The 20,801-nt window shown below is 63.9% G+C and overlaps 3 protein-coding genes across 10 annotated transcripts; 1 reads left to right on the forward strand and 2 right to left on the reverse strand.

Annotated features, from left to right (window-relative positions):
- Positions 1-1,635: 1,635 nt before the first annotated feature.
- On the reverse strand, positions 1,636-5,509 carry RFNG (RFNG O-fucosylpeptide 3-beta-N-acetylglucosaminyltransferase). Of its 3 annotated transcripts, none has more exons than XM_030295037.1 (9): positions 5,219-5,509; positions 4,732-4,780; positions 4,085-4,187; positions 3,796-3,949; positions 3,460-3,548; positions 3,202-3,367; positions 2,876-3,022; positions 2,633-2,718; positions 1,636-2,533 (listed from the first exon to the last, which is right to left on the reverse strand). In XM_030295037.1, exons 1-9 carry the CDS (start codon positions 5,492-5,494, stop codon positions 2,452-2,454), a joined length of 1,152 nt encoding a protein of 383 aa, XP_030150897.1. In that variant the 5' UTR covers positions 5,495-5,509; the 3' UTR covers positions 1,636-2,451. The 3 variants fall into 3 exon arrangements, 2 of the variants coding, with proteins under 2 accessions (XP_030150897.1, XP_030150898.1); XR_003964558.1 differs by having other exon boundaries at positions 2,520-2,533; positions 2,838-3,022; XM_030295038.1 differs by lacking the exon at positions 2,876-3,022.
- An 84-nt stretch (positions 5,510-5,593) lies between these two features.
- On the forward strand, positions 5,594-11,004 carry GPS1 (G protein pathway suppressor 1). Of its 5 annotated transcripts, XM_030295034.2 has the most exons (15): positions 5,594-5,678; positions 5,989-6,073; positions 6,637-6,729; positions 7,197-7,378; positions 7,833-7,997; positions 8,082-8,217; positions 8,325-8,402; positions 8,592-8,652; positions 9,099-9,184; positions 9,425-9,519; positions 9,795-9,900; positions 9,980-10,060; positions 10,146-10,283; positions 10,369-10,503; positions 10,591-11,004. In XM_030295034.2, exons 3-15 carry the CDS (start codon positions 6,652-6,654, stop codon positions 10,663-10,665), a joined length of 1,416 nt encoding a protein of 471 aa, XP_030150894.1. In that variant the 5' UTR covers positions 5,594-5,678; positions 5,989-6,073; positions 6,637-6,651; the 3' UTR covers positions 10,666-11,004. The 5 variants fall into 5 exon arrangements, with proteins under 5 accessions (XP_030150894.1, XP_030150892.1, XP_030150893.1 ...); XM_030295032.1 differs by lacking the exon at positions 5,989-6,073 and having other exon boundaries at positions 5,613-5,678; XM_030295033.1 differs by lacking the exon at positions 5,989-6,073 and having other exon boundaries at positions 5,613-5,678; positions 8,595-8,652.
- A 269-nt stretch (positions 11,005-11,273) lies between these two features.
- Positions 11,274-16,814, reverse strand: DUS1L (dihydrouridine synthase 1 like). 2 transcript variants are annotated; one of them, XM_030295036.1, is made up of 14 exons: positions 16,719-16,814; positions 16,038-16,284; positions 15,480-15,588; positions 14,934-14,984; positions 14,550-14,662; positions 13,934-14,016; positions 13,597-13,700; positions 13,355-13,499; positions 13,145-13,241; positions 12,968-13,056; positions 12,414-12,559; positions 12,056-12,093; positions 11,736-11,811; positions 11,274-11,632 (listed from the first exon to the last, which is right to left on the reverse strand). In XM_030295036.1, exons 2-14 carry the CDS (start codon positions 16,272-16,274, stop codon positions 11,562-11,564), a joined length of 1,359 nt encoding a protein of 452 aa, XP_030150896.1. In that variant the 5' UTR covers positions 16,275-16,284; positions 16,719-16,814; the 3' UTR covers positions 11,274-11,561. The 2 variants fall into 2 exon arrangements, with proteins under 2 accessions (XP_030150896.1, XP_030150895.1); XM_030295035.1 differs by lacking the exon at positions 16,719-16,814 and having other exon boundaries at positions 16,038-16,653.
- Between the last annotated feature and the right edge of the window lie 3,987 nt (positions 16,815-20,801).

The following is a 20,801-nucleotide window of genomic DNA, read 5'->3' on the forward strand; positions in this document are numbered from 1 at the left end:
CCCCTCTTTCTGCTCCTCCCTCACACCCTCTCCCTCAAAAATAAATAAGCATTTAAAAAAAGTCTATGGTTTTGAAGCGTACAATTCAGTGGTGTTCATTATATTTGCAGAGTTGTGTAACCACTCCCGCTGTCTAATCCCAGAAGAAGGTTAATCCCCATTATGCACGGTGGGATGGAGTCGCCACAAATACAGAGTTAGCTAATACTGAGCCACTGTTCTTAGAGGAAGTGCACGCACGCAGGGGCACATGCATGCACACACGGGCATGTGCCTGCGGGCACACGTTACATAGATGGTAGGTAGCCCTGTGAATCAGAAAAACAACTCCTACTGGTGGATTCTATTTTACAGAAGAGAAAATGAGGTTCAGAAGCCTCAGGTGAACTTGTCACTCCGCCAACAGGTGCCGAAGCGGGGATTCACAGCTGGTGCGCCGGGCCGGAGCCGCTCGCCAGCCTCTGCACCGAGGCTGTCTCCATCCTGGGGCCTCGCCTGGCTGGACCTCAGCCGGGCACGCGCAAATCTGGCGACTCGGTCATTATTCGCGTCTTCAAATGACCAGGGAAGCAAGCACTGATTTGGGGATTCCAAAGGTCACGAAGCGAGCAACCTTTCAAACACAGAATCTGCCAACGCGTGTGCTCATTGTCCCGAGAAGGCCCGCACCCCGTCGGCAGCCGCTCCCCACACACTCCGAAAATTTACGAAATTTGAACTTTTTCTGATTATACATCTACTGTGTGTCCATTATAACACATACTTTGCGGGGGGCCTGGGGGCCTGGCTCAGGTCACGATCCCCCAGTTCTGCGCTGACATCGAGGAGCCTGCTTGGGGTCCTCTCTCCCTCTCGCTCTCTGCCCCTCCCCCGCTTGCACCATCTCGCTCAGAATAAACAGTGAAAAAAAGAAAGCTGCTGTTTGGTGGTGTCGCTGTCCCCGGGGGGCGGTTTTGGGCTCACTGAAATTCGTCAGTCCCATCTCTTGTTCAGACCCTCCCAGTTCTCCAGCCCTGACAGAGTGAAGCCTGGGGCCCCTCCCCGGCAGCCCCAGGTTCTGAAACCCATGACATTTGACTCTGTCCTTAGGGTGCGCTTTCCTCCTGGCCGTGTCCCAACGAATCACAAGCAGATATTGCCTACGCACACAGCTGCACACACCTGCGTGGTTCTACACCATGTGCACCTGCACACACACAGCCATTCACACTCACGTGCACACACACCCACGTACGGTCACGCACACTCCTTCCTGTGTATGCACACACTCATCCGTATACAGCCACACACACATGTGCACACCTTGTATACTCGTGTACGCAGCCACACACACGCGTGCGCACCCGCATACGCCCACGTACACGACTGCTTACATGTCTGTGTGTCCACAGTGTGCCGAGAAAGCAGGCGGAACAGGCAGCCGTGTGACCTGTTCGTCATTCCCTGCGGGACCCCTCCCCCAAGCCCTCACCAGACGCTTGGTTCAGAGTCCCGAGGGCAGCCTCAGGCTTGGCCGGCAGGACTGCCTGGGGTGGAGCCTCCTGGGGGCAGCGGCTGGAGGCCGTGTGGTCCCTCTGGAGCTGAGCCTCAGCCCCCAGGTGCCTTGCTGGTCCCTTAAGCCAACACAAGCAAACGGAAAGTGAAGATCACGCCTTTATTCACTTATGGCAACAGCACAGCAAGGGGTCGGAACGGAAGTGCCAGCTCCTGGTTCCACTCTCTCCTCCAGAAAAGGCACAGTCGGGGTGTCATCTGCTAGGGAGGGGCTGCCGTGCTGCAGACGGACCCCAGACAAGAGGCTCCTGCTTTCTGGACTTGGCCGGGCTTGGGGGGAGGGGAGGGGAGGAAAAGTACTACATGGGGAGTCAGAGTGCAGAAATAAGGCCTCGGCCAAGAGGCCCCCCCCCCCTCCCCCCGCCGAGGAAATGGCCTCCGGATGGAGATGCCCTGGCAAGAAGTAAGCTGTGCCCCAAGCGCGGCCGGAGTCCTTACTGCAGCTGCCCTGAGACCACGGTGCCCTTGCTGGGCACCGAGCCTGGTGTGCGGAGGGCATTCCCCAGGGACCTGCAAGAAAAGCCTCCCCGCTGGCCTGTGGTCAGATGAAGGGTCCCGCATGTGACCCTGGCCTGGAACCCCCTCTCCAGCCCGGGGAGGAGGGCAGGACGGAGCCCTGGGTGCCGTAGGCCAGCCTCCTCCCAGGCCCCTTCCCGTGGGAGCAAGCCTTCGGGGCTGGGCTGGGGGGAGGGGCAGCGTCTCCCCTTCCCACTTTCCGGGGCCGCCCGCACGTGGCACAGCCTGGACCCCTGGTCACCTGGCCCGCCAGGGGATCTGGGGGAGGCCTGCACGGCGCCCACATGTGGCTGTGGCCCTGGATGTGGCCGTGACCACCTGAGAGAGCCAAGGCCAGGAGGGGTCAGCATAGTTCCTGCTCCATGGGTTAGGAATCGAGGGTCACCGAGAGACGAGGTCACTCTGCTTGTGCACGGGACACCAGTCCGTGTCCGGGTAGAGAAGGCAGTGGACAGACTTAAACCTGGGAAGGGGACAGGGTGGTCAGGTCTGCCGGGGGTGGGGGTGGGGGTGGGGGTGGGGGTGGGGGTGGCGACAGAGCCCCTCCCCACTGCCCACTCACCGAGTGGGATCCTGCTGCAGGCTGAAGCCTCCTGCCACATTCACCACGTTACGTGGGTTCTCAGGACCCCCGTAGCTCAAGGTGACCTGGACGAGGGGAGGGGGCAGGTCACTGTCCCGGGACGAGCCCTTCCCGCCCCAGGAGTCCAGCCAGGAGCGGCTGCCCTGCCCTGGCTTCCCGGTCCCCCCAGGGCGGGCTCACGAACAGCACGGAGGGGTGACCGCGCTGAGAGGTGAGGCTCACGCAGAAGACGAGGCTGGCATCCGGCTCAGGAGGGTGGCTGGCGCACGTGCGGGGGCAGCCCTGCTCAAGCCACCTGGCCCTTCCTCCGGCCCGGTCTGCGACGGCACTCGCCGCCTGGGCTGGCGCCTGCTGCCATGGGCCCGTCCGCTGGGGAGGGCACAGCGGCTGTCCCTTCCAAACGAGCCAGCACACCCAAGGCCCTGGGGCCCAGCAGGCCAAACGCGGGTCTGCAGCAACTTCGCTGCGGTGCTGGGAAACCCTCCAGAGCCCTGGTCGCGGGCAAGGCCCCCGTGGTGAGGGCGCCGGGAGCACCCAGCGGGCCGTACCTGCTGCAGCACGGCGTCAGGCGGCAGCCTCTGCAGGTTCTCCAGGTGGGAGTGGAAGAGTGAGCTAGGCAGCAGGCGAGCACCCAGCAGCCCCTCCACGATGTAGCCCACCGTGCAGTCGTCCGGCAGCCGCACCCGCTCAGCAGTGCTCATGAAGCTGCCCAGGCTGGCAGGGGGCCGGGGGGAGCTGGTCAGGGCCCCCTCGGGCCTCAGCACCAGCACCTCGGGCCTCCCGGCACCCCTGTGCCCTCCGCTCACCTGGCCCAGGGGCTCATCTTCAGAGCGAGCCCTCTGCTCAGGCAGAACCCGGCCCCACCGGTAGCGAACCAGAACTTGACAGTGGTCACCTGAGGAGGAGAAGGATACCGGTCAGGGTGTCGTCCTTGAACTGCCCACACAAGTGGCAAAAGTGCCCCAGGGCACACGAGAGCTTCTGCACCCCAGTCGTCCGGCGCCCCAGCTCCTCCCACCGCACCTCCTTGCTTGCCCGAGCTCTTGCAGTGACCCCCTGGGTGGGTCAGACGCTGGCCCCCCAGCCTTTCCCCAGCAGACCTCCCCCCTCTCTCAGCTGTCGCCGTCAGGCCCAGGACTCACAGTTCCGCCTCCCTGGACTCTCTCGGCGGCCTCAATGGGGTGGTCGAGGCTGGGCCGCCCCAGGTAGACATCCTGGCTGGGCGAGAAAGTGGACAGCAGCTGGAGCAGGCCTTCGGGGTTCACGTAGTTGTCGTCATCCACATGGCAGAACCACCTGGGGGCAGTGGGGGAACTCTCACGAGTGAGGGGCTGGCACAGTTGGGGGCCTCCGCCCCCCTGGCCCGGGTGCGTGGGCCCAGCCTCAGCCCTGGGCTCTCCAAGGGGACACAGGGGCACGGCCACCACATACTTGCGTCCGGACTCGATGAACTTGTCGTACTCCACGGCCATCTTACAGCATAGCGCCTGACGGGTGTGCACGGCCGAGCAGTTGGTGTTGATTACGTGGCTGCCTGGCGGGTTGGAGAAACGGGGAAGCCTGAGGGTCAGGGTGAGGCCTGCCGCCAGCCCACCCCGCAGAGATCAGGGCGAAACGTGGATGTCCAAGCCGGCCTTGCCATCTCGTCCCGATCAAAGGCCCCAGGCCGGGTCTGATGACAGCCCTGGCCTGGCCTCACTTGCTGACCTTGTGGCTGACCCCTGAGGCCCAGACAGGTGGTGACCACTCGGAATCCCATGAGTGCAAAGCCACTCTGGGGTTGACAGCCCGTGTGTGACTGCCAGGAAGGGATGGTTCCTTGCTGGAGTGCCTTCAGGGAATGTGGCTCCAGCCTGATGCCCTGGGATGCCTGCCCGTGGGTACATCGTGGCTGGCAGGGCGGGTCCCTGGGTGCTGGGCTGGTGGCAGGCGGGTGTCCTGGCTCTGTTCTCTACCAGCCGAGTGACTTAACTCCCGGACCTCTGCACCCAGCAGGGAGACAGGTGCCACTGGACCAGAGCACACACGTGAGGGGCCCTTGGGCACGCTGGCAGGGCTGGGCTGGGGAGGGCACTCACCTCCCTGGAGCTGTAGCTCAGGGTCATCCCCATCAGTGAAGATGAATGTCTGCGGAGAGACAACCTGTGAGGCCCCAGGTGGACAAGGATGGGGTTGCAGAGATGGCCAGGTTGGGGTTGGGCTGGGGGAGAGGGGAGGGCGATCCGCAGCACCTCCTGGTGCTCCCACTGGATGTTTTTGGGGTCTCAGTCCAGTGTCAGCTGAGCGAACCCACCCAGGTCTGGAGCATGGGAAGGGGCAGCAGGGGGTGGGTCCTGGGTCTCCACAGACTCAGAGCGAGGGTCTGGCCCTCCCTCTGGGGACACAGCAGTGGGTAGCGAGTCCTGAGGATGGGGTGTCAAGTCGCGGGCTGGGGGGGGGGGGGAAGTCCTTGCGGGGACAGGGGTGCCAGGGGTCGCGGGTGGCTGCGGTCCTGGGTCGGGATCCTGGGCGGGGGGATCCCAGGGATGGGGGTCCCGAGGGCGGGGATCCAGGGGCGACGCCCACCTGCTGGCGGGCCCGGGAGATCCAGGTGCGCAGCAGCAGCCCGAGGCGTGGCCCGTGGTTCTTCTGGGTGGTCTTGACCGCGATGAAGACGTCGTCCGGCCGCAAGCGGGGGGCGGTGGCGAGTCGGGCGGGGGGCGCGCGCGGGCCGGGGCCCGGGGTCGGGGCCGGGGCCGGCGCGCGGGGCAGCGGCAGCGGCAGCGGCAGCAGCAGCAGCGCGGCCAGGGCCGCGGCCAGCGCGAGGCAGGCCCGGCACAGCGCCCCCCGCGCACGGCTCATGCGGCCGCGGGACCCGCCGGCTCCGCCCGGGCCAGGCCGCGCCGCGGCCCCTTTAAGAGCCGCCCCGCCCGCCGCGAGCCGGAAGCGCTGCCCCGGAAGCGGACGGCGCTGCCCCGGAAGCGGACGGCGCGCCGCGGCGGGGTGGGCGAAGATGCCGCTGCCGGTTCAGGTGTTTAACTTGCAGGTAACGAGCCGCGGCCGGCGGCCCCTCCGCACCCCCCCCGACCTCCCCCGCCGCCGCCGCCGCCGCCGCCGCCGGGGCCGGAGCCGGGCCCCCGCGCGGCCTCCCCTCCCCGCGGCCCGGCGGCCTCGCGCAGGGTCCCCGCCGTCGGCCCGGCAGGCGCGGCCGGGCGCTAACGCTCTTTCTCCCTTCAGCAGCAGGCCAGCTGTGTGTCAGGGTCGGGGGGTGCAGAGAGTCAGGACAGAATGAGGGATAGCCCGGCCCCCAGCTCGGCCTCCTCGTCAGTGACAGATCTGTACTGCACCCCTCACAGCAGTAGGTCAGACCTCTTCCTGCCGGGCACGGCCGGGGACTTCAGCCTGAGCGCCAGCCTGTCGGCCTGTACGCTGCTTTATGAGGTACCTTCCAGGACAGGGGGCCCAGGAGCGAGCGAGCGAGCGAGCGCGGGAGGGGGGCAGAGCCCCGCCCGCCGGGCCGGCCGGCAGCGCAGGAGGGTCCCCGAGGTGACGCCTCCCCGCCCCCCGCCCCTCCGCGGGCTCCCGGTCCTGCGGCCCCCGCGGCCCCCGCGGCCGGGGCGCTCCCGGGCGGAGGCCGCGCCCGCTTCTTCCTTAGGGCTCGGAGGAGGCTGCGTCAGGACGGCGGCTGGGAACGAGCAGGGCCGGGGGAGGGGGGCCCGGGGCAGCGGCGCCCCGCTGTCCGCTTCCCGCGCCGGAGCCGGGCGGTTAACGTGGCCGCTGGGGGCTGTCTGTCTACCAGCCAGCCGGTCGTGCGCGGGGCGGCCTTGGAGACGGGCCTGGAGACGGGCCGGGGGTGGGGAGGGGCGGGATGGCCGGCTCTCGGGGACAGGATCCCGCCAGGGAGACAGCACGGCGGGCAGAGGTGACCTCAGGGCACAGCGAGGGCTCCTCGCCCGACCCTGGCCGCCCGGCTCGAGGTGCCAAGGTGCTCCCCCGTGTTGCAGGGGGCCGTGGAGCCCATGCAGATCGATGTGGATCCCCAGGAGGACCCGCAGAACGCACCCGATGTCAACTACGTGGTGGAGAACCCCACCCTGGTATGGAGCCCGGGGGGGCGCTTCCAGGGGTGGGCAGGAGGGGACTGACACCTTGGCCGGGCTCCCCACGCTGGCCGTGTTTTCCTCGGACCCAGGAACCTTAGGGCTGTCCCGCTGCCCACTTAAAAAGGGTGGTAGCCCAGCTGGAGACCGTGCGCCCTGCTTCTCTCCCACGTGGAAGAGCCCACGGGCCACGCCACCGTGCATCTTGCCTCACGCTGAGGACAGGTCTTCCTTGGGGCCCGACCCATAGGGCGCTGCTGCTTTACCGTTAGCCCCGGGGACCGAGCTCTACCCCAGGTGGCCATTTCTAGAACTGAGTAGTGGTCTGGTGCCCGCACGTGCATGGGGCCTCTTGGACACGGGAAGAGGGTCTGTGTTTGGGTCCTGTGCCTGTCCTTGCCAGGGGCTGGCAGCTGGGGTCCCGCCGGGCACAGTCTCCATCCACTCCCCCCACCCCACCTCAGGATCTGGAGCAGTATGCGGCCAGCTACAGCGGGCTTATGCGCATCGAACGGCTGCAGTTCATTGCTGACCACTGCCCCCCGCTGCGGGCGGAGGCCCTGAAGATGGCCCTCTCCTTCGTGCAGAGGACCTTCAACGTGGACATGTACGAAGAGATCCACCGGAAGCTCTCGGAGGCCACCAGGTGAGGGCAGGGTGGGAGTAGGCACCAGGACCTGGGCATCGTGTGTCCTCGTCGGGAGCAGCCCAGGCAGGGGGCCCTTCCTGTGCCCCTGCGACCCCTGACACCACCCCCATGAGGACGCTTAGTAGCAGCACTGCCTCTGTGCGGTGACCTGGCCGTCCTCGTTGAAAAGCCAGGCAGGGCGGCAAATGGCAGGACGGACTAGGTTCTCACTCTTCCTGCTACGTGGCCGTCACCGTTGTCCTGGACTTTTCCGTGTGCGGTGACGTGCGGTTATTCTGACATCAAGCTCGTGGAGACGACAGTTTCTCGCAGCTCGGCGTGGCCGCAGGACTCTCTTCCCGTGGGGCGCCTGCACCAGGCTCAGGGCCCCTGTGTTCCTGTGCTGGCCGGGGGCTCCCCCCGTAGTGGCTGGGCCAGAGCGAGGGGCCCCTGACGGCCAGGTCCTACGCAGGGAGCTGCAGAATGCGCCCGACAGCATCCCCGACAGTGGCGTGGAGCCGCCGCCCCTCGACACGGCCTGGGTGGAGGCCACGCGGAAGAAGGCCCTGCTGAAGCTGGAGAAACTGGACACGGACCTCAAGAACTACAAGGGCAACTCCATCAAGGAGAGTATCAGGTGCTGCTCGTGGGACACAGGGAGGCGGGCGGGCAGCCAGGCTGCGTGGCCCTAGGCCCGGCTCGCTCATGTCTGGGCCCACAGGCGCGGCCACGACGATCTGGGTGACCACTATCTTGACTGTGGGGACCTCAGCAACGCCCTCAAGTGTTACTCCCGGGCCCGGGACTACTGCACCAGCGCCAAGCACGTCATCAACATGTGCCTCAACGTCATCAAGGTGGGTCCTGCCGCCGCCGGGTGCGCTCCGGGAGGGGCTGCGGGGCAGCAGCGCGCCTGGGCCAGCAGGGGGCGCCCCGGGCTGAGTCCACCCCACCCGCCCGCCAGGTCAGCGTCTACTTGCAGAACTGGTCTCACGTGCTCAGCTACGTCAGCAAGGCGGAGTCCACTCCTGAGATCGCCGAGGTAACGCCGCCTCCGCGCCCGACCTGCCTCCTCAGACCCTGCCCCCGGGACCCCCGACGCGACGCCCACAGGCCTCCGTCCTCGTCCTCGGCAGTCTGCCCTTGTCCCTCTGAGGCTGGGGCGGCGCCCCGGGGAAGGACGAGGGTGTGGAGGGTTTTGGTGGCTCACGTGCTCGACTTTCCCCTGCAGCAGCGTGGGGAGCGGGACAGCCAGACCCAGGCTATCCTCACCAAGCTCAAGTGTGCTGCAGGTGAGGGCCCTGGGGCGCAAGGACACCACCGTTGCCCCCAGCGCTGGGGGTGGGCTCGTCGAGTCTCAGAGCCCGGTCAGGAGCCTCATCATCACACGCATGGCCCCAGGTGATGCCTGTCTCCTCAGGTTCTGCCAGGGTGTGGCCCGTGGGCGGAGGCCCAGGCATTGCTCTCAGCTGCTATCACTTCTGGGCCCCTGCTCAGCCTGGGAGTGCTCAGCCTAGGAGTCCTTTGCAGGAGTGACCACACCTGTGCACAGCTTCCCCGGGCCCTTGATCGAGGAGGGTGCAGAGTCGGAGCTCGTGGGCGCGGTCCCATCTTGATAGCCGGAATTCCTGTCCCAGACGGAGGAGCGCGTGGGGTGGGAGAGGCTGGGGCTGATGGCCCGGTGAGGCTCTGGCAGCTTCCTCTGGGCCCTGGCTTCATTCTACCTCCCCACCCCTAGGCCTGGCCGAGTTGGCTGCTCGAAAGTACAAGCAGGCCGCCAAGTGCTTTTTGCTGGCTTCGTTCGATCACTGTGATTTCCCCGAGGTGAGGAGCGTGAGGGTCTCTGGGGAGGAGCCCTTGCTGGGACTTGCAAAGCAGGGGGAGGGCTCGTGGGTTGGGCTCTTTACTGAGGGGTATTCCCCCAGCAGAGTCCTCGGCAGTCTTTGAGTGGGTGGCAGGCAGGGCAGGGGTGACCCAGCCTCGCCTCTGGGCCGCCCCCTCGCATTGCGTCCTGACCGTCAGTGACCCTGGGCATCTGGATGCAACTTCTTTCTTGCCCTTCAGTTGCTTTCCCCCAGCAACGTGGCCGTCTATGGCGGCCTGTGCGCCCTGGCCACCTTTGACCGCCAGGAACTGCAGCGCAACGTCATTTCCAGCAGGTGTGTGCGGGGTGGGTGCTGGTCCCGTAGCCTGTCCCTCTGGGGGGCCCACTCTCTGGTCCTGCGTCTGCCTGGCCTGGTCCTTCCCCTCCGCTCCCCTCCCCCCCCTCCCCTCCCCTCCCCCCCCCTCCCCCCCGCTCCCCTCCCCTCCCCTCCCCTCCCCTCCCCTCCCCGAAGCCTGAGGACTGCCACGCTCAGGGCTGTGGGCCCCCCTCCATCGGCCTTGGGAGCGGGTGCGCAGGTGTGGGGCCAGCTCTGAGGGTCTGCACCTGCAGCTCTTTTAAGTTATTCTTGGAGTTGGAGCCACAGGTCCGGGACATCATCTTTAAATTCTACGAGTCCAAGTACGCCTCGTGCCTCAAGATGCTGGATGAGATGAAGGTGAGGGGCCTGCCGGATCTGGAGGGCGGTCAAGGCAGAGGGCCAGGGGCAGCTGGGGGCTGACCGGTCTCTTCACCAGGACAACCTGCTCTTGGACATGTACCTGGCTCCCCACGTCAGGACCCTCTATACCCAGATCCGCAACCGCGCCCTCATCCAGGTAGACGTGGGGGGGACAGACTCGAGGTGGGGTGCCTCGCATGGGGCTGGGGGCCACGGGAAGCTGACGCGCCCTCTGCCCGCAGTACTTCAGCCCCTACGTGTCTGCTGATATGCACAAGATGGCCGCAGCCTTCAACACCACGGTGGCGGCCCTGGAGGACGAGCTGACTCAGCTCATCCTGGAGGGGCTCATCAACGCCCGCATCGACTCCCACAGCAAGGTGGCCACGCTCGGGCCAGGGCCATGGGTGCGGGGAGGGGACCCCTGAGGCCCGATGGGCACTACCGAGCCCCGTCCCTCCACAGATCCTGTATGCCAGGGACGTGGATCAACGCAGCACCACGTTCGAGAAGTCCCTGCTGATGGGGAAGGAGTTCCAGCGTCGTGCCAAAGCCATGATCCTGCGGGCGGCCGTGCTGCGCAACCAGATCCATGTCAAGGTGAGGGCGGGGCGGCCCTGGTGTGTGGGAGCGGTGGGGCAGGCACACACTCGCCTGCCGGGCTGAGCAGCGGTGTCTCCACCCCAGTCCCCTCCCCGCGAAGGGAGCCAAGGGGAGCTGACGCCGGCCAACAGCCAGTCGCGAATGAGCACCAACATGTGAGAGCACCCAACAGCCTCCGGGACAGGTGGTCTGTGCCCACCCCCTCCCTCCTCCTCGGACTTGGACACGTGGGCTTCCCATCACTCGAGATACTTCTGGAGGTGCCACCTGTGACCCCCACCCCCCCCCCCGGGTTTCCATGTCTAGCTTCTTGTGCTCCTTTCACCCTGTTGTGCCCTGTGCTGGGGGCCCTGGCCACGCGGACTGCTGGTCAAGGCCCTTCCCGGAAAGACCTGCGGGGCTCACCTGTGCAGCGCCCAGAGCCCCCACCCAGTGGCACTGCCTCCCCACTCCTGCAGACGTCCCACCTCCATCCATTAAAGGGCAGCCTGAGAACATGCCCCTTGTGCCATTCCTTCCCGCTTAGTGGGTTTCTAAGGCTCCTCCGGGAGGGCAGGGGCCGGGCCTGGTCCTTCCTTGTCCAGGCACAGAACCTGCTTCCTTGGGCTCCATCCCTCAGCCAGGCAGGGTGGCAGGGTGGCAGGGAGGGGGCCGAGGCCAGCCAGCTGCTGTTAGGGACAGGTTTCCCGCAGCAGAAGGTTCCTTGTTCTGCAGGCCCCCCCCACCCCACCCTCCCAGCCCCCACACACCCTCTCCGGCCCTCTGAACACATCTTTGAAATGATTTATTGTTCGCTTTTGAACACACACGTTGCTAGGAGGGGGCAGGTCCAGCCTGGGAGCCTGCTCCCCGGTGCAGCATTTCCGGGCTCCCGGCGTAGGCGAGGGCAAGACCAGCTCATCCTTCCGTGTGTGGAGTAGCGGGAGATTCCCTGAGTAAAGGCGTTTCCTCCGGCGGGACGTGGTGAGGCTTCAGCAGCAGCCCCGGGGCCTCGGGTGGGGGGGGCTGCACGTCGGGCTCCAGCTGCCCTTCGGGCCAGGGCGCCGCCCACCACCTCAGGAAAGCTGCCTGGCCCCCTTCCAGGCCAGAGACTTCTCCAATTTGGTTTTAAAAAGCAATCCGTGACCTGGCAGAGAAGCAGGAGGGAAGTGGGGCTCAGGAGGCCAAGGGTCCCACTGTCCCCCCGGGGGACCAAGGGAGACGTGCTGACGGCAGCGGGCGCCCCTCACCTGGGCAATCTGCGGCCTCTCTGAAAGCTCGCTTCTTGCAGCAGCCCCGGCACAGGTTGAACACGCACCTGTTGCCCTGGACACAGGAGAGCTGGTGGGCCTGAGCAGGCTCCCCGGGAGCACCAGACGGCTGCACCCCTGGCCAGGGCGCGTCCCGAGGCCGGGCAGAATCGGCCTCCCCGAGTGGCGAAGCCACTTCAAGCTGTACCCTCGACAGACGGGCAGGGGGCCGCTCCCGCAGGTCCCGGGCAGCCCGGGGACCACCCTGCCCACTACGTGCTGAGGCCGAGCTCTGCTCTGGGCAGCATGGTCAGACTCACCTTTGGGTTTCCACACTGATCACACTTGGCATATTTTGCTGAGAAAAGAACAAAAGCAGACATTGGTTGAGGTGAAGCCATCCCCCAACTGCCACTTACACACGGAGTCCCCGGTGGGAGTTCTGCCTGCCGCGGCCAACCAGGCGGTCCGAGGAGGGCGGGCGCAGCAGTCCCCCGGGGCCCCCATGGTTCTCTGGGTGTTCGCCAGTAGAAGGGCTTTCTCAGGAAGGTGGCCCCAGAACCCAGCTCTGCCTCTCAAGTGGCTGCAGGAACGCATGGCGACGGCACAGAGCCCCTGGTGCTGCTCTCCTCTTGTAGCCATCAGAGCCACCCGACCCGGGCAAGGGGAACAGCTCACGCTTCAGCGAGGGGTCGAAGGTCTTGTGGGGGTTCCTCAGCTGCTTCTTCTGCTTGTTCTTGGACAGGACATCTGTGCCAACCTCCTCTTCCTCCAGGGCCCGCTTGCTGCGGGCACCCCCGTTCTCCTTGCTCCCTTCCCTGGGCCTGAAAGGGAAGGGTGGTGGGCAGGGCCGGGGGCACCCGCGAGAGGCGACCCGCCAGCCCAGGCCCACGGCGAGGAAGTGCCCGCGGGTCCCCGGTGGCCTCAGCAGCTTGGCTCTTGGGTCGCTCAGGCTGTGGCTGGGCCTGAGTGGCCACAGATGACAGCCAGCCTCACCTGCAAGAACCTGGAGGAAGCTCAGGGCGTCAAACCTCTCATCCCCAGAACAAACGCACCCGGGATCAGAAAGCACTCACAAAGAATCAATCCCCTCATAGAGAGAAAAAACATAAAACCGAAGCCCCCGCCGACAGAGGAGCAAACGTGACACCGAGGGATGGAGCCGCCAGCACCCCCCACCCTCCAGGGCTGCAGAGGGCAGGCCCGGCCCCCGGGGCTGGTGTGAGGCTCACCCTGGCCGGAAATAGGGCTGACAGATCCAGTGGAAGAAAGGCAAGCCGCCAGGGGGCTTCTCTCCCTCCTTCTGCCTGGACATGTCCTCCTGCAAAAGCCCAGAGAGCCCTGCGTCGTGGAGCCCGAGCCCCCGCGCCCCTCACGCCTGCCGCAGCCCTGCCGGCCCCAGCACCTGCCTGACACCGCAGCTTCAGCTCCTGGCTCACGGCCGCGACGCCCTCCAGGGTCTTCACTTTGGCGAGCTCCTCCCGAAGCTGCCGGTGCACCTGCAGCCTGGGGCAGAGGCGCCGTCACCTGCGGCGGCCAGTCCCCAGGCAGAGCTCCCCCAGGCGCGGCTCAGACCCAGCGGTGTGTGCCTCGGTGGGGGGGAGGGGGGGACGACTCACGTGTGGTGCCACAGCTTGAAGAGGTGGGCCCGGACGCAGGACAGGGGGCAGGGGTGCTGCCGCACGATGTCCAGGTATTCCTCGGCCAGCTCCCACACGGCAGGGCTGCGGCCCTCAAACAGGGCGGGGTTGTGCAGGTTGCCCTCTGCGGGTGGGGGGGGCGGGGGGGGGGTGGGGCTTGAAGCTGCCGAAGAGACGCCCCCCTCCCCTGCCGGGCTGGGCCCACCGCCTCACGCCCTCACCTGCGCTCATGACCCCCTGCACTCCCGTGTCCCGGATGCAGCGCTCCACGTCCTGCAGGCACTGGATGTTCCCGTTGGCAAACACGGGGATGGTTACCGCCTTCCTGTCGGGGGCAGGTGGGCGCACACTCAGAAACACCCTGTCCCCTCAGCCGCGGGGGCGGCGCCCCAGCACGTGGTCCTCTTCTGGCCGCGAGGCTCCCTACCTGCCCTGGCCACCTCGTCCCCCCCCCCCCCCCCGTCTCCCCCCAGCACCCAAATGGCTGGGCACCTGGCTTCAGGGCCGGGCTGCACGTCTGTCCCCTCATCCGCCCGCCCTCCACCCCTGCCCACTCACCGCACAGCCTTGATATGCTCCCAGGACGCGGTGCCCGACAACGGCCCCTTCTGCTCCTTGGTGCGTCCGTGCACGGTCAGCAGCTAGAACACAGCAACGCCCGGGCTCTAACCTGCTCGTGGCCACACCCCCCGGGCCGACCCCAGGGGAACCCCCTCGCTTTGGCATCAGCTTCCCACGCAGAGCAGAGCAAAGGCAGCCTTGCATCCAGCTGGCGCAGCGTCTGCCCGCGTCCCCGGGGTCGAGGCTGGTGGGCTGCCGCCCAGAGCTCCCGTGTCCCGCGGACCCACCCAGGATGCGGAGCCGAGAGGCCCAGCCCCGTTCGAGGGCCAGTCTTGGCCAAAAGTGGCAGCACCCTCGAGCCCAGCTCCAAACGTGTGAGGGAACGCCGGGCCAGCGCCAACCTGACCTTAAGGCTGGTGGCAGGTGGGGAGAAGTGAGCTGGGACTCGTCCACCCTCCGCAGGCCCCACCCGTGGTCACCACGATTCTAGTTCGCCCCAGGGAGTTCGCTCAAGGGGGTTCCTGGGGTCCAGGAGCCTCCATACCTGCTTCCAGGTGCAGGGGACACGGGGCAGGGGAACTGCGCTCGGCCTGTGAGCCCACGGCCCGCCTACCTGACAGCCGGCCTTTTCCAGCATCTGAGCGTACTTGACGGTCTTGTCAATCTCTGGGAAGACACGGATTTTGCACGTGACGGGGACAGAGAGCTTCTCGTGTGCCAGCAGAACTGCGAAAACAACAACCGGCTTCTGAGAAGCATGGTGTGCACCTGCAGGCAGGCTGCAGGCAGCTGAGACCCGCCTCCGTCCACCAGGGCACTGGAGGGGTGGGGACCGGGTGGGGACACCTCCCTCTCCCTCCTGCACCTACGGCTCCGGGCAGAGCCCCTCCTGCAGCAGCGAGAGCACCGGGGCCGGGACTTGCCTGCCAAGGTCTCAGGGCCACTTCACCAACTACGCCCCAACCTGACTCCCCACCCGTGCCCGGGGCCAACTCACTCATTCTCTGGAGCAGGTCCCACTCCTCCTGCAGGAAGGCCCCGTAGTGACCTGCATGAGACAGGCACGGCCATTAGCACCCATCCTCCTCCTCCTCCTCCTCCCGCGGCCACACATGGCACGAGCACCCCCCCACCCCCACCCCAAGCCATCCAGAGGGGCAGCAACAATCAGGGAGGTGAGCAGTGGGGGCAGGTTGCCCAGCAGAACACCCACCCTCCATGGTTTCTCACCAGCCAGCAACCCCTCGGGCTCAGTGAAGAAAGCGTGAGCCCCACGCCTGGCGGTATAACCTCCTTTCAGCAAAGCCCGTTTACCCAGACGGAGCCCAGTGACCCCCCCGGGCACTAAGGGAAGTGACAGCCTGAGAGCCAGCAAAGCCTGTCTCTCCAGCGCTGGAGAAGAGCCACCTCCAGAGGGAGCAGCAAACAAAGGGCTGGGACACCACCTGAGCTGCCACTGCCATCGGAGCAGGGTCAGCCACACCCCGGCCTCCATCCGGGCACCCTGTGGGCGCTCAACACAGGAACCCAGAAAGGAACTCACCTCGCTTGGCTATCATCTGCGGGCAACCCAAATTCAGGTCGACGGCATCACAGTAATCCTGGGCCAGGAGAGCCGCCTGGACAAACACCTCTGGGTCATTGGCACAGAACTGGAAAACACATACAAGTTGCCACGAACCTGAACCTGATACCCTGATACTCCAGACAGAGCCCCACAGGGGTTCACACTTGACCCAGCGGAGACAGGATCCCAGGGTTGCCTGCGGGACGTCATCCCGTCCCAAGCGTTTATTATTTGGTGGGTCCCCGTGTCACAAGGAGTCGTCACAGGATCACATCGTGTCTCAATTGTAGCAAAGTCGCGATCATGGATTCTACACAGCGCAGAACGTTCTTCCCAACCATTGGCTAGAGCGCGGTGACAGCAGGCCAGTGGTGTCAGGGGCTGCGAATCTTCCAGGGCACCCAAAGTGTCCCTTCCAAACCGGGCCAGCTCCCAGGAGGGGTAAATGTCTTGAGACCAGCTGCAGGTGCCCTCGGAAGCCAGGTGCTTGAGCACCGCGCCCCCGCCCCTCCCCTCGGCCGCCACCCCGCCCACCTGCACGATGAGCGGCCGGTCCTCGGGGCACACTTCGCAGTACAGGTTGTCCTTCCGGTAGTTGGCGTCGCGCACGAAGACCTGGGCGTGCAGCATGGGCGTGTAGCAGAGCTGGGCCCCGTGCCGGCGGCTCAGCAGCCTCCAGGCCAGCTCGCTCTGGTCCACCATGGGCGCCACCACGTGGCGAGCCCCCCCCAGGGTGCGGCTCCAGAACTCGAAGCCCTGCAGCTTCGGCATCGTCCGCACACTGAAGGGGGAGACGGAGGGCTCAGCCGCAGGCGGCGGGGCGCCACGCCCGGGGACGGCGCCGACCTCCCCGGGGCCGCTCCAGCGCAGCCTGACGGCCACACACTGGGACATCAAGGGCAGCCGTGTGCGCGGCCCCGAGCTGCAGCCCCAGGGCCTTCGCCCCTGCGCGCCGCGGCTCCGGTCGGGAGGGCCGCCCCGCCCGCCTCCCTCCTCACAAAGGCGGCTCCTGCTCCGCGGGAGAGGGCGGGAAGCGGGAAGGCTCCTTGTCCGGGCAGGCTCGGCTGTGCCGGCCCCGCACCCTCGCCAGCCCCGCGGGCCGCGAGGCCAAGCCACTGGCTCGGGCGCCCGCCGCGCGTTCCCGGACACCCGGAAGCCACAGGGAAAAGCCCCCGAAGAGGCCGGGGCGCCGCGGCGTCACCGCACGACACCCACCTGCGCCCGGGCCCTCCCGGACCGCCGCCAGGGCCTCTGGGCGCCAGGGCGCGGCGCGGGCTCCCTCGGGGCCCGTCAGGCCGCCACGCCGGGGCCGCCGCCCGGCCCAGGGCTCCGCGCCGGGGCCGCCGGAAGGTGCCTCCGCCAGGGCGGTCCGGGCGGCCCCGCGGTGCGGCGGGAAACGCGTCCCAGGGAAACCGCGCCAGGCCGCGACGGGGCCCGCCCCGCGAGGTCGGAGGTCAGAGGCCCGAGGTCGGCCGGGCCCCGCCACGCCTCGCTCGGGCGGTGGGAGTGGCGCGCCGACCGCGGGCGCCAAGGCCCGGCCGGCGCCCGCTTTCGTCTCCGAGCTCCGCCTCTCTCTTCCAAGGGGGCCGCAAGCCCCCGCCCCGGCCCTGCGCTCGGCGGCCTCGGCGAGTCCCCCGCCCGCGCCCAGCCGGCCGGAAGTGCTGCTTTACGCGAGGCCACACCCCCGCACTTCCGGGCTCCGGCCCAGGCCGGGAGCGAGGCTAAGCCGCGGGAAACCCGGGGCGTCCCCGGCGCCGCGCACGCGCAGAGCGCCCCCCGCCGCGGGAATCTGGCGCAGGCGCACCTAGAAGCCCCCGCCTCGCGGGGGCCGCGGCGAAGCTGTGTTCGGGCGTCCCGGTCGGCAGTCTTGCCTCCTGGCGGCGCCGCCGAAGCCGGCTTCCCTTTCCCAAAGGAACCCTGTAGCCTCACCTTTCCCTGCTCAGCGAGGAACCCGAACCTCTGCCTCCGCGGCGCGAGCTCCGGCTCCTCGCAGTGCACGCACCCTTGGTTTAATTCGCAGGCCCCTGCGCACGAGCCCGACAGGGCAGAGAGCCAGGTGCCAGGCGTTTCCACCCTTAAATGTCTCGGCATCCAACGGATCAAGATGAAAGACGAGAAATAACAAACATGAAAGATGAGCCAACCCACCTGAAAAATAACACTCACACCCTGTCCCCTGTGCCTGCCACGGGAGTCGGTGGTCGCACTGGAGTGCTTGAATGCAACTGGCCTGATGAGATGTGCTGTGTGAAAGACACGCCAGATTTCAAAACTTGGTAGGAAGGGAAGAAAGTGTAAGAGTTCATTAGTAATTGAAAAAGTACCGACTGCTTGTTGAAATACTACTACTTCTTGTATTGACTTAGATTGACCACATTATTAAAATTCATGTTGGTTTTTTTCTTTTGATATGGCGACTAGACATGTTAAGTTTACGTATGTGGGGAGGGTTTCTGGAACAAGGCTGAGGAGCTCTCCAAATCTCTTCTCAAACAGGCAGTGGTAAACAGGGCAATATTGTTAAAAGCAACCGTTCCAGGAGTCTGGAAGTTGACTAAAGGCCTACAACGTTTGAGAGCACACACACACACACACACACACACACACACACACAAATTCCTGAACATCGGGGACACCTGGCTGGCTCAGTCAGTGGAGCGAGGGACTCTTGATCTCGGGGTTGTGAGTTCGAGCTCCAGGTTGGGTGTAGAGACTACTCAAAAATAAAATCTCTTTAAAAAAGAAGATCGAACGTTAGTAAAGGTTAAAAACAGTGGCAGCCCGTGGAGTTTCAGGAGGGGGCTGCTTTCCTTTCCTCCCACCCCAGGGCAATTCCACCAGAGCCAGACAGGCCCTGAGGACTTGAAAGCCCCACAGGGTGTTTGTGAACAATTGCCATCAGGGCGGACGGCCACCGGCTAGCGGCCCACCCCTCAGCTCCCTGAGGCTGGTCGAAGCCAGCACAGTCCAGCCAGAGATTTACAGGAAACTCGGTAGCGAAAATAGCCACAGGCGGGCCTTGGCAAGCCCCCCAGATGTCCCTGGTGGTCTGCAAGGCTGTGTATATGCTCAGGAAGGACCAGAGAGGGCCCCAGCAGTATACTCATCTCTGGCCGAATACAAGGCTTTGCACAAACAAAAAGCAAAAGCCGGGCTGAGCCGTAAACTGCTTGAGCTTTGAACGCGTCCCCAACCTGCACGCAGAGCTGTCCGCAAAGGGCGGAGGGCTTACTTGGTCCAAACGTTGGAGCATTACCTCTAGCCAACAATTGTCCTTAAACTATAGTGACCCAGAGGCAATTTGAGGAAACCAGACTCACACGTCGGAAAAGAAACAAAGACAAATCTGGCAGAGGGGCGCCCGGCTGGCTCAGTCCACAGAGCCCACGACTCTGGATCTTCGGGTCGTGAGTTCAAGCCGCGGAGTCTAACAGGGATACCAGTGGCCACACACAGCGGAGGGGACAGGCTCTACAGCATTCATACTCCAGGCAAGGTACCGAGTAAACAAACACTAGTTCCAAAAACAACACTAAGGGATGGGGGTGAGGAGGTCAAAACCTGGAGTTTTTACAACACATTATCTAAAATGCCCAGTATTCAATAAGACATTGTAAGACATTCAAAGAACCAAGAAAATTTGAGACCTGTACAGGGATTGTAAATCAACCACACACTTCCGTGTAAGCGAAGGGTCAAAGAAATCAAAAGGGAAATTTTAAAAAGTGAGTGAAAATGAAAACAAAACATCAAAATTACAGGATGCAGCTGAAGGAATTCCTGGAACAAAATTGTGAGCTATTAACTCCTACGCGAGACAGGAAAGAGGTCACCCAAACTTCCACTTTAAGAGCAAACCAGCAGAATAATGGACATACTAAAAATTAGAGCAGAAAAACATGAACAGAACACAGAAGAGCTATAGTGAAAACACTGAAACCAGAAACTGGTTTCTTTGAAAACACTCAACAAAATTGACCAAACTTTAGCTACACTGGCAGAGAAAAAATAGAGAAGACACAGATCGCCAGAATCAGGACGTCATCGCGGAAATGAGGACGAGATGACCAGAAGGGAGGGCTGAGAAAAACAGAGAAGCTCGATAAAACTGACCAACTCCCAGAAAGAGAAGATTACCGAAACCGACCCCAAAATAAATCAGGGGCGCCTGGGTGGCTCAGTCGGTTAAAGCCTCCAACTCCTGATTTCGGCTCAGGTCATGATCTCGCGGTTAGTGAGTTTGAGCCCTGAATCGGGCTCTGTGCTGACAGTGTGGAGCCTGCTTGGGATTCTCTCTCCCTCTCTCTCCCTCTCTCTCTAAATAATAAATAATAAGGAAGTAAATAAATAAATAACAAGGAGGCACGTTGTATTCATAATTTAAGATCTACGAAATAAAAGCCCCGGGCCCAGATAGCTTCAGTGAGTTCTAGGAAATATTTAAAGATTCATACCAATCGTCTACAGACTCTTCTAAAAAAAATAGAGGCGAGAACACTGCCTGACTCGTTCTGTGATGCCAGGAGTGTCCTGATGTCAAAACCAGTCAAAGGCTGGACACTAACATTCTTCATAAGCACAAAACTCCAGGAGCATAAGAGGACTTACACACCATGACCAAGCGGTGCTGGCCCCAGACGCAAAGGTGACCTGCTGTCTGAAGATCGGTGGCTGCACCGTGCGTTAACGGTGTGCACAGACACATGATTATCTCAACAGATTCAGGAGCATTTGGCAAAATCCAACACCTACTCAAGATTTAAAAAAAAAAAAAAAAAAAAGGCCTCGATGAAGCAGGAATAGAGGAGAAGAGAGGGAGGGACTTCCTCTACCTGATAAAAAGTATCCAGAAACTGCAGTTTCTAATGAACACAACCGTGAAAGGCTGAAGGCTTTTCCCTTCTGATCGGGGACAGGGCGAGGGTGTCACCCTCTCACCCAAAACGGTGCTGGTGATTCTGGCGGGCCCAGCAAGGCAGGAAAAAGGAGTAAGTGCCCTATAGATAGGAACAAAAGAAAATGCCTCCTTTTGCCGGGATCGTCTACATAGAAATTCCTCAGCAATCAAAAAAAAAAAAAAAATCTACAGCTAAGAAGTGAGCTCAGTAAGGTCAATACACAAAAGTCAATCACATTTTTTAAGTCGTCTCTGTGCCCAATACGGGGCTCGAACTCAGGACCCCGAGATCAAGAGTGGATCGCTCCAGCAAGTGAGCCAGCCAGGCGCCCCTCAATCCAGCTTTATATACGAAAGCAAATGTGGGGAAACTGAAGTACTCTTTATGACCGATCCAACAG

This window comes from Lynx canadensis, chromosome E1 (assembly GCF_007474595.2).
Source record: "Lynx canadensis isolate LIC74 chromosome E1, mLynCan4.pri.v2, whole genome shotgun sequence".
In the NCBI taxonomy this organism is placed as follows: domain Eukaryota; kingdom Metazoa; phylum Chordata; class Mammalia; order Carnivora; family Felidae; genus Lynx; species Lynx canadensis.